The sequence below is a fragment of the Anser anser genome (assembly GCF_964211835.1).
Source record: "Anser anser genome assembly, chromosome: 12".
In the NCBI taxonomy this organism is placed as follows: domain Eukaryota; kingdom Metazoa; phylum Chordata; class Aves; order Anseriformes; family Anatidae; genus Anser; species Anser anser.
In genome coordinates, this window is record NC_139733.1 from 10,450,927 (window position 1) to 10,465,954 (window position 15,028).

The 15,028-nt window shown below is 41.8% G+C and overlaps 1 protein-coding gene across 3 annotated transcripts in view; it reads left to right on the forward strand.

The window, feature by feature from the left end:
- MAPKAPK3 (MAPK activated protein kinase 3) overlaps positions 1-15,028 on the forward strand; it is a 52,552-nt gene that overhangs the window by 34,706 nt on the left and 2,818 nt on the right. For all 3 annotated transcript variants that reach the window (XM_083795763.1, XM_083795764.1, XM_083795765.1), the window contains 8 exons: positions 1,118-1,257; positions 2,087-2,151; positions 4,271-4,350; positions 7,500-7,626; positions 9,131-9,206; positions 9,385-9,509; positions 11,561-11,646; positions 14,417-14,497. In XM_083795763.1, coding sequence (XP_083651889.1) covers positions 1,118-1,257; positions 2,087-2,151; positions 4,271-4,350; positions 7,500-7,626; positions 9,131-9,206; positions 9,385-9,509; positions 11,561-11,646; positions 14,417-14,497 — 780 coding nt within the window. The remainder of the gene's footprint in view (positions 1-1,117; positions 1,258-2,086; positions 2,152-4,270; positions 4,351-7,499; positions 7,627-9,130; positions 9,207-9,384; positions 9,510-11,560; positions 11,647-14,416; positions 14,498-15,028) is intronic.

Below are 15,028 nucleotides of genomic sequence, written 5' to 3' on the forward strand. Positions count from 1 at the left end.
AAGCACATTCAGAATTAGCATGAAAGTTCTTATTGTTTTGAATCTCACTGAACTTTAAGGATTTGCATCACACCTAGAAGACCCTTCTCCTAGCACCTGGGGCGCAGGTGGGAGGGTAATTGCCCTTAGCAGAGAGAACTGAGTGAGAGGACCAGAGATGCTTTTCTGTGGAAGATCTCATGCAGCCTCTCAATGCTATTACCTGCTAGGGCTTTAACCCTTAGGCATGCATAGGTGTGCTTAATTGTCCTTGGTCCACTGAAAGGAGATGTCCTGAAAGGCATCCTTAAGGCAAAAGCTGGGAGGCAACTGAGGGCAACTGAGCATAAGAAAACTGGTCATAAAGAGGAAATCACTTTTGCTCCACACAGGAATTAATCCTGAATTGAAGACAGGATTACGTTCCCTAGCTTAGGGCAATTTTTTCTTGAACTGAGTGGTTGTGTCCTGAGACTGCATCTTCTCCCAGCACATTTTTTTTCCCTCCAAAAGGGAGATGAGATTTTCACAGGATACTTAGTTTCATGTTCTTGTGGACCTTGTGGTCTATAAACCAAAGGTATGGGAAGGAGGCTCTGCCTCCCTCCTGAACTTTCCTTTCTTTTTTACAGTTAAGGTACACTCATTTTTTCCTACTTGCTGAACAAGTCCCCGTTTCATCCAGAAAGCGGGAGGCTCCAGCTCCGCTCTGCTCCATCTCCACCTGGCTGCACAAGGTTTCTGCTTTCCTTGCCGGAGTTCCCTTTACACAACACCTTTTTCTCCATCTGACTGCAGAGCAAATACTGCAAACGAGTAGCAAAAACCTGCAGTTCTGCGTCCAGAGACAGATGAGATGGGTCTATATCCATCTCAGCTTCAAAATCTCTCCTCGCTGCCACTCAAGGTCCGTCCAGCTTCAAGTGACCAGTTGTTGCTTCTGTATTCTTCAGTCTAGGAAGTGGGGCAGTTCAGAGCTGGTAAAAGTCCTGTGATGGATTGGCATCCTTTGGCTGGAGAATGCGCCCAGTATAGCACTTGTTGTCATCTTTAAACTCGAAGGCTAGTTGCATGTAGGTACCAAATTAAAGCCAAATGATGCAAAGTGATGACATTGCTTTTTCCTATTTCTTTACAGCTCCTGTATGACAACCCAAAAGCTCGTCAGGAAGTAGAATATCACTGGCGGGCCTCAGGGTGTCCCCATATTGTCCACATCCTGGATGTTTATGAGAACATACACCATGGAAAGAGATGCCTCCTCATTGTCATGGAATGGTATGGACCAGCAGCAGCCCCCCACCAAGCATTGCTCTTTGAGGGGATGGAGGGAGTAGGGAGAATATGTTGGCTTACATTAGAATGAAGAGAGCTTCCTCAGCAGCACAAGTTTAGTTTGCACAGCAAACCTTTCGTTGTCTTTATAGAACTCATAGGTAAATGTATAGCTGCTCCAGTCAACTTGTATAATGGAAGAACGAGGAACCTTAAACATAATATAAATTTTACTTGTACTCCTTTGCAAATATCCTGAGGAAGGCTGAGCAATTAATACAGTCTTGAAAGATACGTCTCTGCAAATATGATGCACTTTGTGATTGGACTTCAGATGCAACTCCTATGATCTAACAGGATTGTTTTTGCTACTGTTTTGACTACAACTTTTCCTACTCTCTCCATGATCTGTAACCACAACTAGAGTCTTCACTGGAGATGAATGAATAATCATTATTGGTATCTTTGCTTCCTCCTTTCTTTTTTCTCATCTTCAACCCTTACACAAAACAAGGTTACTGTCAGCCTCCCTGTGCCAGTGTATCTGATTTCCCAACTGTGGGTGTCATGTTCCTTATGTCAGTGTGCATTAAATTGAAAGCATCAAAACTCCTTGGTTTTGTTTTGTTTTCTACTTATTCCGTATCACAATGGTTTTGTGCATTGATTCAAACAAGTGTGATGTTTAGGAAGCATTGGCATAGGAGGCGGTCTGTAATCTTTTCTAATCCATTCCTACCATGGTTCACAGATGCACAGTCAGGTGTTAATTTGGTCTTTCTTGCTCATGTAAGTTGTTTTCTTGTTTTTGTGTGTGTGTTCTTTGTTTCAGCATGGAGGGAGGAGAGCTGTTTAGCAGGATCCAGGAGAGAGGAGATCAAGCTTTCACCGAGAGAGGTGAAAAATCACAAGTTTAAAATTAAAGTTTGACAGATCGCTTCTCCTTTTCTTTGTCCCCTTGCTTAGCTCTCTCTTACAGGAATTTTTCATTGGTTTCATTTTTTTATAGGTTTGTTTATGCTTTTTAACTCTGTATCCAACTCTGTAGTAAACAATTACTTTTAAAGGTTCCTGTGAATGAGGAATTAGCTGACTGTGCCAAGTTTAGGCATGATGTGGAAGGTTAGAGGAAAATTCCTTGTGCAAATCTGCTCAGCTTCTTCATTTATGAACCACCACAGCCTTTATTACTCTTGTTCCTGGTCTCCTGCCAGACCACAACATCAGCTCAGCTCCTACTGTGATTTTTCTTCTGGCTGTCCCTCAAGTAATGTCCCTGTGCACAGCTATACTGTGAGGGGATGAATATAATGAGCAAATCACGTTTGATGAAACATTTCTTACTCAAGGGTTTTAAAGTACTACTTGAAAGGAAGTGTTATTAGCCACACGGTAAACAAGCCTGCTCATCTATAATAGGGACTATGTGCATGCTTAAAGACCTGCTATGAGTCAGTGACAGAGCTTGTAATAGAATAGTCTTGCCATTTTTATTGTCATTGCTATTTATTATTTGCAGAGTACCACAGGTGTGCTTGACTGTCGTTCTCCTTGCCCATTCACAACAGAGGAGGTTATTTCTGCTCAAGAGGGAAAACATTAGTGTATGTAATTAGCGTCCTGACAAAATGATTTGAAGAGGAAAAATTTATACCTGAGCTTGTAAATTACTTTGTTTTCTAAGTCTGGTATAGAGGCAGGACTTTTCTTGATCCTGTGTTTCCTAGCCAGAGATGAATCCTTTAAGTGGTATGAGAATCGTGTAGGAGAATGAACATTTTCAGGTGCTTTATTTGTTTCTCCCTAAAACAAAAGATTCCAGAGAGAAAACTTTCAATTGTCCTTAGTGATTCTGCTATGCTAAAAACATGCATTAAATACCATTGTATAACATTCTCCATACTTATTCAGAAACCATTTGGGAATGTTAAAATAGAAATACACTTTTATTCATTCTTGAGATAAATGAGCCCTGTTCCACGTGATTCTTCATCTCTGCTGGCCCTTCATATACCTGCCACAACTCTCCATTAGGAGCCATGGTTCTTGGCCTGGGCCAGGAAGGAGGAGGTTGTGCAAGGCTTTCTGTGAAGGAGATGAGTGTTTCTGCTTTTCTGATTGTTCTTGCCTAAGATTGCATAATTTCAATCTCAATTCCAGGTTACAGTACAACAATTTCTCTCTTCTACTGCAGCTGAGGTTCTCACCTATGCAGAAAAGAGCAGCAGGTTAAAGTTGCTATTTGTTTCCCCGTTAGTGAAGATGTAATACAATGCTCACTTGCTACAATGGGAATGTAACCTCCTCCCTGCTCTGAAACCTCTCCCTGTGTACCTGCATTCGTCCAGATCTCGAGTACTGCTCTTGCAAGGCAGCTCACCACCACCAAGAATTTACCACTGGGGTATATGTTAAATTTTGGAAACATCTTGTTTTATAGCAGGCAGTCTAGGCTTTTTAGAATAGAACTGTTGACTTTGTTTCTTCTGAGCAAAAACTTCTAAAGACAATGAGGAACAAGATGTGACCTGTCCTAAAATTACCATGTTGTTACGTTGCTCTGTCTTTACAAAAGCTGTCCCATTACTCCTGAACTAGAAGCTGAAAGTTAAGCTTCTGTCTAAGATAACCAAGGTCATGTACTGGACTACTGGAGATATGTCCTGGCTGGGAGTCCTTTCTCCACAGTCTTGCACGTTGCTTGCATACCTGCTCTGCTCTTGCTGCTTTTCTGGTGAGCAAATTAAAGCACAAATTTATAAGCTCATAAAAAGCAGAAGTCTCAACTGTTCAATTGCTGTGCATGCTCAGGAGGAGGGCTGAGCAGCCAGGGAATTGGGGGGTATGGTTGCCCGCAAAACCAAAACACAGCTGTTAGGGCTAATTTTAGATTTTCTAGTCTTGACGCTAGCCCTATATTCCAGCAAGCTGTTTGTAAGTCATAAGCATTCCCAAGCATGTCCCTGAGTTACAGTGGGAATGTTAATGTGACCTTTCTCTAAAATTGTATTTATAGAGGCTTCTGAAATAATGAGAGACATCGGAACAGCCATCCAGTATCTTCATTCAATGAACATTGCCCATAGAGACGTCAAGGTGAGGCCTGAAGGTGTGTGGTCAAGGAGAAAAGAGTGTAAAGCAGAAAAATAAACGGATAGTTGTGGTTTAAATAGAACTAGGAGTGCAATCAGATGATCAAAGTGTTCCTATTCCTCTGCCAGTGTGTGAGAAGGGATTTGTGCACAACTAGCTCACATCTAGTCCAAGGTCAAAATATTCATGTGTGCTAATGCCTCCCAGTTGCGTAGAGAATGCAGAAGAATCGAGGTGATAGTCAGATGGCTAACTGAACGGGTACTACCAACTTGGAATCCAGTTAATTAACAAGAAAATAACACTGCCTGAAGTAAACTTACAGTAGGTACTATACCTCTACCTACAGTCTTTATCAGTTATTACTTGTTTTCAGAACCATATTTGCCTTAAAAAAAAAAAAATAAGGTGGTTGGGGGGTGCTTCAGAAACAAGAGAAACTGCAAATATGGGAGGAATAATTTAATTCCTTGTATCCAGCCCATGCTAACAGTGTTTGTAAGTATTTGGAAAAATAGGAAGTTCTCAGTTATTGCCATGTGGAACAGTGTGTTTTACTCAATAAAGCCTGTACCCAAATCTTGTAGAGTTTTGACGGGGTTTGTAGTATTGTATTTTGTTTGTATTCTGTAAAGCACACAGCATAAGCAAAGACAAGATAGCTGCACCAAGGACTTCCTAGCACAGCAATAGGGCAGTGTGAGATGCAGTGTGCTAAAGAGCAGGCCACGTAGTGATGCGCTGAGGCACCTGCTTGATTCCACAACTTTGAGTGTATGAAGTTTCTGTGGATGCTTCTGTGTATTTAGCTGGAGGGAGAACTGACACTGGTTGGTGTCACTGAGGGGTATGTTCGGGGGCTGGGGCTGGTCCTGAGGTAGGAACTGGAGAATGGCTTAACAGCTGAGAGACAAAACAAATCTGTTCGCTTTTGTGGAGCTATGTGCCATTGCCTATAAACAGCACAGAAAATGAATTGCTTAGCCCCAAGTGCTCCCTACAAACTATGCTCAGCGAACTAACTTAAAAATGGTACAAATTATTCAATAGGTACTCGATTCTATTTTCTTTCAATCCCTTCCTTCTTCTAGATGTCCCTAAATACTAGCATCAAATAGTGCGTAGATTCCTTATGACTGAGAAACTGGAAAACAAGTCCAATCACTTGCAGATTCTGGGAATGTCCTGTTGCCCATGCTGTGCACGAGAACTTGTACCTTCTCTGGGCAAATTCTGTTTCTGAAGAGCCTTTGTGAAGGAATGTGGGGCAATGTGACACCCATCTACAAGAAGGGCGGAAAGTAGACCTGGGAAACTACAGGCCTGTTAGTTTGACCTCAGTGCCAGGGAAGCTCATGGAGCAGATTATCTTGAGTGTCATCACGCGGCACTTGCAGGGCAAGCAGGCGATCAGGCCCAGTCAGCATGGGTTTATGAAAGGCAGGTCCTGCTTGACAAACCTGATCTCCTATGACAAAGTGATGCTCTTAGTGAATGAGGGAAAGGCTGTGGATGTGGTCTACAGCCTTGACTTGAGTAAGGCTATTGACAGCGTTTCCCACAGCATTCTCCTCAAGAAACTGGCTGTTCTTGGCTTGGACTGGCACACGCTTCGTTGGGTTAGAAGCTGGCTGGGTAGCTGGGCCCAAAGAGTCGTGGTGAATGGAGTTAAATCCAGTTGGAGGCCAGTCACTAGTGGAGTCCCCCAGGGCTCAGTACTAAGGCCAGTTCTCTTTAATATCTTTATCGATGATCTGGATGAGGGGATCGAGTGCACCCGCAGTAAGTTTGCAGATGACACCAAGTTAGGTGTGTGTGTCAATCTGCTCGAGGGTAGGAAGGCTCTACAGGAGGATCTGGATAGGCTGGAGCGATGGGCTGAGGCCAGCTGTATGAAGTTCAACAAGGCCAAGTGCCAGGTCCTGCACCTGGGGCACAACAACCCCAAGTAGCACTACAGGCTGGGAGATGAGTGGTTGGAAAGCTGCCTGGCAGAGAAGGACCTGGGAGTATTGGTTGATAGTCGGCTGAATATGAGCCAGCAGTGTGCTCAGGTGGCCAAGAAGGCCAACAGCATCTTGGCTTGTATCAGAAACAGTGTGGCCAGCAGGTCTAGGGAAGTGATTGTCCCCCTGTACTCAGCTCTGGTGAGGCCGCACCTCGAGTACTGTGTTCAGTTTTGGGCCCCTCGCTACAAGAAGGACATCGAGGTGCTCAAGAGAGTCCAGAGAAGGGTGACGAAGCTGGTGAGGGGTCTGGAGAACAAGTCTTATGAGGAGCGGCTGAGGGAGCTGGGGTTGTTCAGCCTAGAGAAGAGGAGGCTCAGGGGCGACCTCATTGCTCTCTACAGGTACCTTAAAGGAGGCTGTAGAGAGGTGGGGGTTGGTCTGTTCTCCCACATGCCCGGTGACAGGACGAGGGGGAATGGGCTAAAGTTGTGCCAGGGGAGGTTTAGGTTGGATGTTAGGAAGAACTTCTTTACTGAGAGGGTTGTTAGGCATTGGAATGGGCTGCCCAGGGAAGTGGTTGAGTCACCATCCCTGGAGATCTTTAAAAGACATTTAGAGCTTAGTGACATGGTTTAGTGGAGGACTTGTTAGTGTTAGGTCAGAGGCTGGACTCGGTGGTCTTGGAGGTCTCTTTCAACCTAGATGATTCTGTGATTCTTTGAAGACTGGAATTAACTCAGGTTTCAGGAGGCAGAGGGGGGGGGGATCAGGGTAAGACTGTGTCAGTTTTGATGGAGTGGTGTCAGTTGCTCATAGAGAGTTTGATGACTTCTCTTGTCCACTTCAGCTACCTGAAGGCTTTACAGAGTACCATCAGGTCAAATGGTGCTGGTCAGATGGAACAATCCTAGGAAGTGCAGTGAACTAGAGAGAGGTTTAGGAACCCAGACTTGATGCCCATTGGATCTGATGGGAGTCTTGCCATGTACTCTCACAAATACCATGCAGAGAAGGATGTTGATCCCTGGTCTGAGTAAAGATGCTTACCTGTTGGGAGGGAACTTTCTGTGTGGTGTGATGGGCCATGAGAGAGGACTGAGATGCTGGTGGTGATCCAGGCAAGCGGGAATGGTTTGACCGTACATCTTGTTAAAGACTTCTCTTCATTGCTCTCCTTATCCTTTTTTCCCGGTGGTCTTTCAGCCTGAAAACTTGCTTTACACATCTAAAGAGAAGGATACTGTACTCAAACTCACTGACTTCGGCTTTGCCAAAGAAACCACTGTACAAAATGCGCTGCAGACCCCTTGTTACACTCCTTACTATGTGGGTGAGTTATCCAAGATGCATTTCTTCTGTGTTTCTTATCCCTCCCGTTGTAGTGAGTCCGTGGGCTGTAGGAATGGATGGCAAATCCTCTCTTGTGGATGCAATGCAAAGAGGGAGCCTGCAGAATTTAAAATGAGATCTACCCCAATCCAAAACCTAGTCTGGTTCCAGTCCAGTCCTCCTGCTTTCTTCCTTGGTTGCAGAGGAAACAGCCTTAACAGAGAATGCCAATGAGGATCGAGGAGAGAGACCATGTTGCTTCTGATTACACCAAAGCAAACCTGATGTTTCCTCTGGATGATGCAATAAAAGCCACAATTTGAACTCAGCTTCATAATTATTTGGGTGTTTCTTTGCAAAACTTCCCATACCTTAACTAATGCAATAAAAAAACCAAGGAGAGTATTTTCTCAGCTGCAAGGCTTCTTAAAGATGGCAAATGGAGGAATTAATAATAAAAGACGAAAGTGACTTATCACAGCTGAATTTTTGCCTGCATTTTGTCCAGTGACAGAGCGCTGTGTAATGAATGCCACATTAGACTGTCCTCTGTGCACTCATTTTAAAGTGTGTCCTTTTCAGTCTTTGAGTTAATAGTCATTCACCATATGGTATGACCAAGGCAGTCTGTGCTTGGAATTTCTTTGGAGGAAAAAGGGCTTAATTTTCTTTCCCCTTGGTCCATGTAGGTGTTACATTTTTTTTTTTGTGATGAAAGATACTGTTACTCATTTGTTAGCAGAAACCTATGATAGCAATATTTTTTCCTGATGCTTTCTTCTCTGTTTTCTTAAACTGGGATTAGTGATGAAATATTAAAGAATTTTCGCATATATGTTTTTCTGCCTTTATATTTGTACATAAACAGGCTGATATTTCCCTTCTCAACACCTTTTTCTTTAAACCAGCAGGATTGCTCATTTGTTTATAGAGTCATTTTCCTTACAAAATCAAGCTCCCTGCCAGATCACATGTCCCATTGAATATCCCCTCTAAATGTATCTCTGTAAAATTTTGTTACTTAATGAAAAATACAGTGCTCTGGAGGCCAAAGAAAAATACAGTGCTCTGTCGTTAGGAAAGCCAAAGACACTCCACCTAGGTACTGTTCAAAATTTTATCACAGCTCAAGTAGGTCCTTTCTGTTCTGCTTTCTAGAACATATGTTGAGGCCTCTTTTAGTGCTGTGTCTCCCTGTACACATTTAGCTATAGCTCCTTCTGCTTTTCTGCAATCTTAGTACTCTCCTGAGCAGAGAGACACTAAGGTGAAGAGTATAGGGCATTTTGCCAGCTCCATTCCTCCTCTTTAAAGCTACAGAGAATATACCACACAGAAAATACCTACACAGTTCCTGCAGTGAGTCGTGGTGTATTTTTTGTTTTGTTTTGCTTTGTTAATGCTTCCCATATTTGTTATTGAAGTGTGCTGCTACTTATAAGGTGATGAAAATGAGAGGAAATATCTGTTTCTCTGTGAATTTCTGTTTTTTCTTTCTTCTTCAGCTCCAGAAGTCCTTGGTCCTGAGAAGTATGACAAATCATGTGACATGTGGTCTCTGGGTGTCATAACGTATATTCTGTAAGTATTTGAAAAGAGTCCAGATCAACAGGAAAAGGACAAATTTATTAAATCTGCACTTAAAAGTAATTAATCATTAGGATCATGCAACCTTCAGAAGTATATAAGCTTTCATGGGACTTCTTAAGAGATGAAAGGTTTTTTCTAGTTGTAAGACTTATTTTGTCCATTCTTACAGCCTGTGTGGCTTCCCTCCATTCTACTCAAACACTGGACAAGCTATTTCTCCAGGGATGAAGAGAAGAATTCGGATGGGGCAGTATGGGTTTCCCAATCCAGAATGGGCTGAAGTATCAGAAGAAGGTACCAATGCTCAGTGCTTCTGATGAATATGTGCATGGTGTTGTACAGTGAAGGAGTGTTTACATAAGACTATTTTTAAAACCTGATTTGATGTTTATTTCTATTTTTTACATTTTTTTTTTATTGTAAGGTGATACAGAGAAGGAATGGGAACTCAGATACTAGCCAGCAACCGAAGTGCTATAGAAAGTAAATGATTACTGAAAACTTTCTTTCAAATTCCAGAAAGTGCTAGTGAAAGCCCGGATTAAACCCTCAAGAAACAAAAGTATTTAATCATGAGAAAGGAGACTGCAATGCAAGCTGAGTTGGAAGAAAGGCAAACTCTTTTAAGAACTCATTCAGTCTTTGCCCTGCTTGGTGATACAGCCAGTAAGGGTGGCAACTTTTCATGCTAGCTTTTTGTGATAAGGAAACTTGCCAGCCACCACTTAAATCAAGGTCAACAATTTGTTCTGTGTAAGTCATTGACCAAAAGCTGCTGCTGCTCAGCTGTGACCTGGATGGGCTCAAACCAGTGTCCTGAAAGTGGATGGTTTGATTCCCTGTTATTTTGACAGTCTCATAACCCTTAAGTCTCATCTGCACATCATCTTAGAGAGAAGGGTCAGCAGTCTGTGAGCACATCTTCTTTCTAACAAGCTCTTTATGTTGCTACTTTTAACATCCTGTTACGGTCTGCTGCTAAAGCAATAACAAATTATCCTTGGATAACACTGTAATCTGTGGTATTGTAACCCCTCATTGGATCCCATGGCTGTGTATACAGCGCAAACTACTTCACATTAGTAAGAAAAATGTTTTAGTTATGGGTGTCTGGCTTAATAATGTGTCAGTCTTTAGACTTGTTTGTATTTTACAGCAGCTATTAGAATCCTAGGGGAGCTTGATCAGAGAACATTCACTTTGAAAATGTGTAGGGTTTCCATATGCTTGCCTGAGTGAAGATAGATGCCCTCTACCTTTGAACCTACTAAGGTTAGCTAGCTTTTGGGCGTTCTTTTAGGCTGATCAGACAGTGTCAGCAATCTGCCTCTTCTTGCCCTCCTACTCCTCCCTACTGTTCTGTCATGGTTTCCCTTTTCTGATCGTTTCTTCATTGCATCATCTATGGAGACTATCTCTGAATTTCCCACTAGCTTCCTGTAATCATCTAATCATCTTAATGGACCCTGTTCATGGTTTCCTCTTTTTTTTTCTTTTTTCATTTGTTTGTTTACCTCGTAGATTTTAGACTCCAGGTAATCTTTACTGTACACCTCCTTTGTGGCCTCCATCAAACTAAAGTCTCAACTTGTATCCGTTGCAGCTCCTTAGAAACATTTCATCTGTCATTCAGTGTTGCTAAAAGAACTTACTCAAAATTTTTCTATGTTTTCCTTAGGAAGTTATGTTTTAAGTCTTTCTGAATAATGTCCCTTGGGTGTGGTGTTTCCTGTCCGTTCACATTACTGAAACTCACGTTCAAACTCTGATCATCTCTCATCTCAGTTACTTAGTACCTCTCACTTTGGTCAATGCCATGTTCACAGAAAGCTGCTGCAAAGCCTGTTTATGTAATCCATTTCTTTGACTTTTTTGTCCTTTTAGTGGCCTCTCAGTTGTCAGAATTTATTGCCTTTGTTTTCATGCCCTGTACTAGGTTTTGTCTCCTATCACTCCTCAAAGCATCAACTCATGCATTCATTCAGCTAGGCTTGTTGTCATCTTTTAGACAGGTAGCTTTCTGCTCCTGTGTTTCCCTTTTTCTCAATTTCTTGCTCTCAGAACAGTTGGGTTTGTGAAGTAGAGAGCATAGTAGATTGGAGTAGAATCTCCAATCCTTTATCTTTCCCTCTTGCCTTTTTTGTTTTGGATGTTTTCATGTTCTGCCTCTTCAAGCATAATAATCTCCCACACTATACATGGCTTCTTAACTTGGGAGCAGCGATAGTTAGGTGTTCTGAGTTCCACAAAATTATCTTTCTTCATTCAGCAGGTCTTTGTGTTCTCAAGGATTTGGGGGAGCACAGTAGTAGACTACAACACACTATGTTGGTCCTGTTTTTCAGCCAAACAACTGATTCGCCACTTACTGAAGACTGACCCAACAGAGAGGATGACAGTTTCTCAGTTTATGAATCACCCTTGGATTAACGTGAGTTTCATATAGCTTTTTACAAGGGAGCAAGATGAATTCCTGCATGCAGAACTTACTGTGTAGCTCCACGTAGTACATCAAGAGAAAGATGATGATTACAGCTAATAACTTAATTAACCTACTGTGCCCTTCACAGAGGGGCGTTTGCCTGTAGAACCACAATTTTTCTTGGTGTTACCAGAGGACAAGCAAAGAGAGACACCCACAGTAGCATCCTTTTAAGCAGAATATAGCTATATCTTCTGAAAGCAGGCAGTTGCTGTTGTCTGAAGCACATGCATGTGTTACTCCATTTAAAATATATAAAAATAAACTGTACTTACCTCATCAGTGCAGGATTTAAAGAGAGCTATTATTAGTGGTCTCAGGCACCATTGTACATAGCTGTGTTAGGGTGAACACAGTCCTATGCTTAGTGGGAATTCTCATGCTTGGCAGAGTTTGGAAGCGCCTGGGGGAGGAGCAAGGGTTTCGGCTTAGTGCCCTGTAAGAGATTACCAGATAAGGTGGTACACAGAGCTATTAACAGTCCCAGTTCAGGTTTCATTCTGCAACTTGGCTGAGTTTACTTTTCCTTCTAAATAAATAAACAAATAAATAAAGTGGGGGTTGGAGGGTGAGGACCAGTTCGTAATGCTATATTTCAAAGAAGAGACAAGAATCCTATGTGTTACCAGGCTGAGTTTCAGAATATCATCTCTGCTCTAGGTTTCACTCAAAATAATAGCTTATACTTCTCACATTTGTGCCTGAAAAGAGGACCTGTGTTGTTTCTTACTGCCCAAAACATCATTGGCCAGGAACAAAATCGCTTGTACTGTAGAATGCTCTATTCTCCCATAATGCTTTCTCTGTGCTTTTTTCTATGCTGTTTCTCAGAAGAAGGGGCAGAAACAGAGGCATGACTAATAGTCAGCATTTCTATAATGCCTGCTTGAAGATCTGAAAGCCCCTAGAATCATACGGTAACATAGCTTTAAAACATCCTGATGAAGGAGTTAGATGTCTTCATTTAGAGTAGGGGAAGCTGAGAAATTAAGGTTACTAAGAGTCTGTAAAACTGGAACAGAACCTAGGCAATGTTCCTAAGTGTATTTTTTTTAACTGAATAAAAATGTAATCACTGTTCAGAGTAAATACCTGCAGCTTAAGTGTTTGAAGACCAAAGAAAAGGAGGTGTTCCAGAAGTCAGCAGGCAATGAATTTCACAGAATGAGTGCCTCATATCTAAGGAAGCTACCACCTACAGCAACACATGTTACTTGAAATATTCATATAACCAATTAATGAGGTGGAGATTAAAGACAAGGTCTATAGACTGCTGCACCTAAGAGCTGTGCTAGAATATCATTCCTGGAAGAATGCACTACGAGCAGCGGATTAGCATTTTTTCTGCTGAACCTATTGTTCCCATGAGGCAGAGGGACAGAGAGGGAAAGACCAATACAGCTAATGTCTGTGTTCTTCCTTTTCTTTTGCTATAACCCTAAGTAGGAACATGAGTAGGGAGATGCCTCTCACAAGAAGAAGAGGAGAGTCTTTGTGTTTCTCTCTTTTTTTTTTCCTTTTATTTGAGGCCTGTGCAAAATATGTGTCCTTTATTGTTTATAATATTGTAGCTTACGCAAAAAGTGTCAGTTCCGGTGAAGAACATAATCCTCTAGTTAGCTTGTAGCTACCGTTTATTCAATAAGAAGTAGCTGACAGCAGCTAGTAGGGTACCTTCAGCACCTGCTCAGGGACACCACAAAAGCTAGTCTGCTACCTTTCCATTTCCCTCTTCCCACCTGTACCTGATAACGCTGGGGTACTTTTCCAGAGGAGGCAGGAGTCATGAGTTCTGCTTCTCCATCTGTAACTGTTGCAGAACTTGGTACAGTGGTGCTGTTAGCTTAGTGAAGTATAAGCACTGCTTCCAAAGTACTGTTTGTTACAGTGACATATACAGGGATTTCCTTAGACTCTGCTGGCACACAGCTACCTCCAGTATAGGATGCCACAGCAGTAGACAAGAAGTTTGGATAGAAAACATAAGGAATATAGACTTTCGGAATGAAATTATGGTTTGGCTTATGGACTGGCAAGAAATACATTTCTTGCTGAATTTAGCTAGGGAACTGTGCTTTAGAAATTGTACCTTATTCTAATTTAAAATGTCTACCAATCTTTCATGTCAGGTGAACATAGATCTCAATTTTATGTCGAAGAGCGTCTTGAGCAATGCACTCCCGTCTTCTGAACTGTGCCAGAATACTGAATCAGTCTTTACTCTGAAAAATAGTACGCTTTCTTCTTCTGGGCACATTTATGATCTGATGAACTGGTAATCTCAGTTAACATATTTCCAAGAAAATTTATCCTACTGCAAATTCCTAGAAGAAAAAGGTCAAAATAACCACTTTGAAACAATGATTAACGAACAGTGAAATGACAATTGTTAAAAATCTAAAGCGTGCATAAAAAAAATTATCCAACCCAGGGTTATTGGTTGGACTGGAAGGGAGCAGAGTGAAGTAAATTCAGCATTGATTTCTCTCTCCTTTTGTTCTTTAAAGATACTGTTGTATGGGGACTGTATTCCTTCTCTACCTCACATAGGACAGCTTTTATGTACTGGCTTATGGAGTTATAGGAAGCATGAATAATGGGGGCCACTGAAGGATGGTAGATAAAGCTTTATGCCCTCCATACACATAGAAGAGCAAACAGTCACTTTCCAAAGTTGATGTTTCAGAACACTACTTTTGGTATTTTTCCCTTTTCTCAGAGATCAATGGCAGTGCCACCAACTCCTCTCCATACCGCACGGGTCCTGCAAGAGGATAAAGACCACTGGGATGAAGTTAAAGTGAGTCAACTGTAGTTCAGATTTCTTGAAGTCAATCATAAGAGATTAGATGGGCTCTTTTCTTTGTGGATGCTTATGTCCATGGAGATTATGGCAGTTTTGAAAACAACCATGTTAAGCAAGGGAAGCTTAAACAGTCCTGGTTAAAACAGTAGTATATATGATAACTGTTTAAAAAAGAACGCTATCTGAGCTTCATCTGACAGCCTTACAGCTGTGTAAAGTATCAACAAACAAAATGTTTATGATCAAAGGTATGGATGATGCTACCTGCTGATCCTCTGTATGTAGCACAGAGGAGAACGGACAGTGTTGAGGGAGTTTGGAGTTTGTTATGGTGAAGTAAAGGATATGTTGAAAATTAAGGGTGACAGGATGGAGAGGGAGGTGAGCTGCATTCTGTTTTTCTACTCTGTTCTTGTATTATAAAACAACATTAAATAACCTTAGCCTTGTCTTGTGACAGTTTTAGTAAGGAGGAGGAAAAAAAAGAAAAAATGTATCTGTCTTTCCCTTAATCTAACCAAGTGC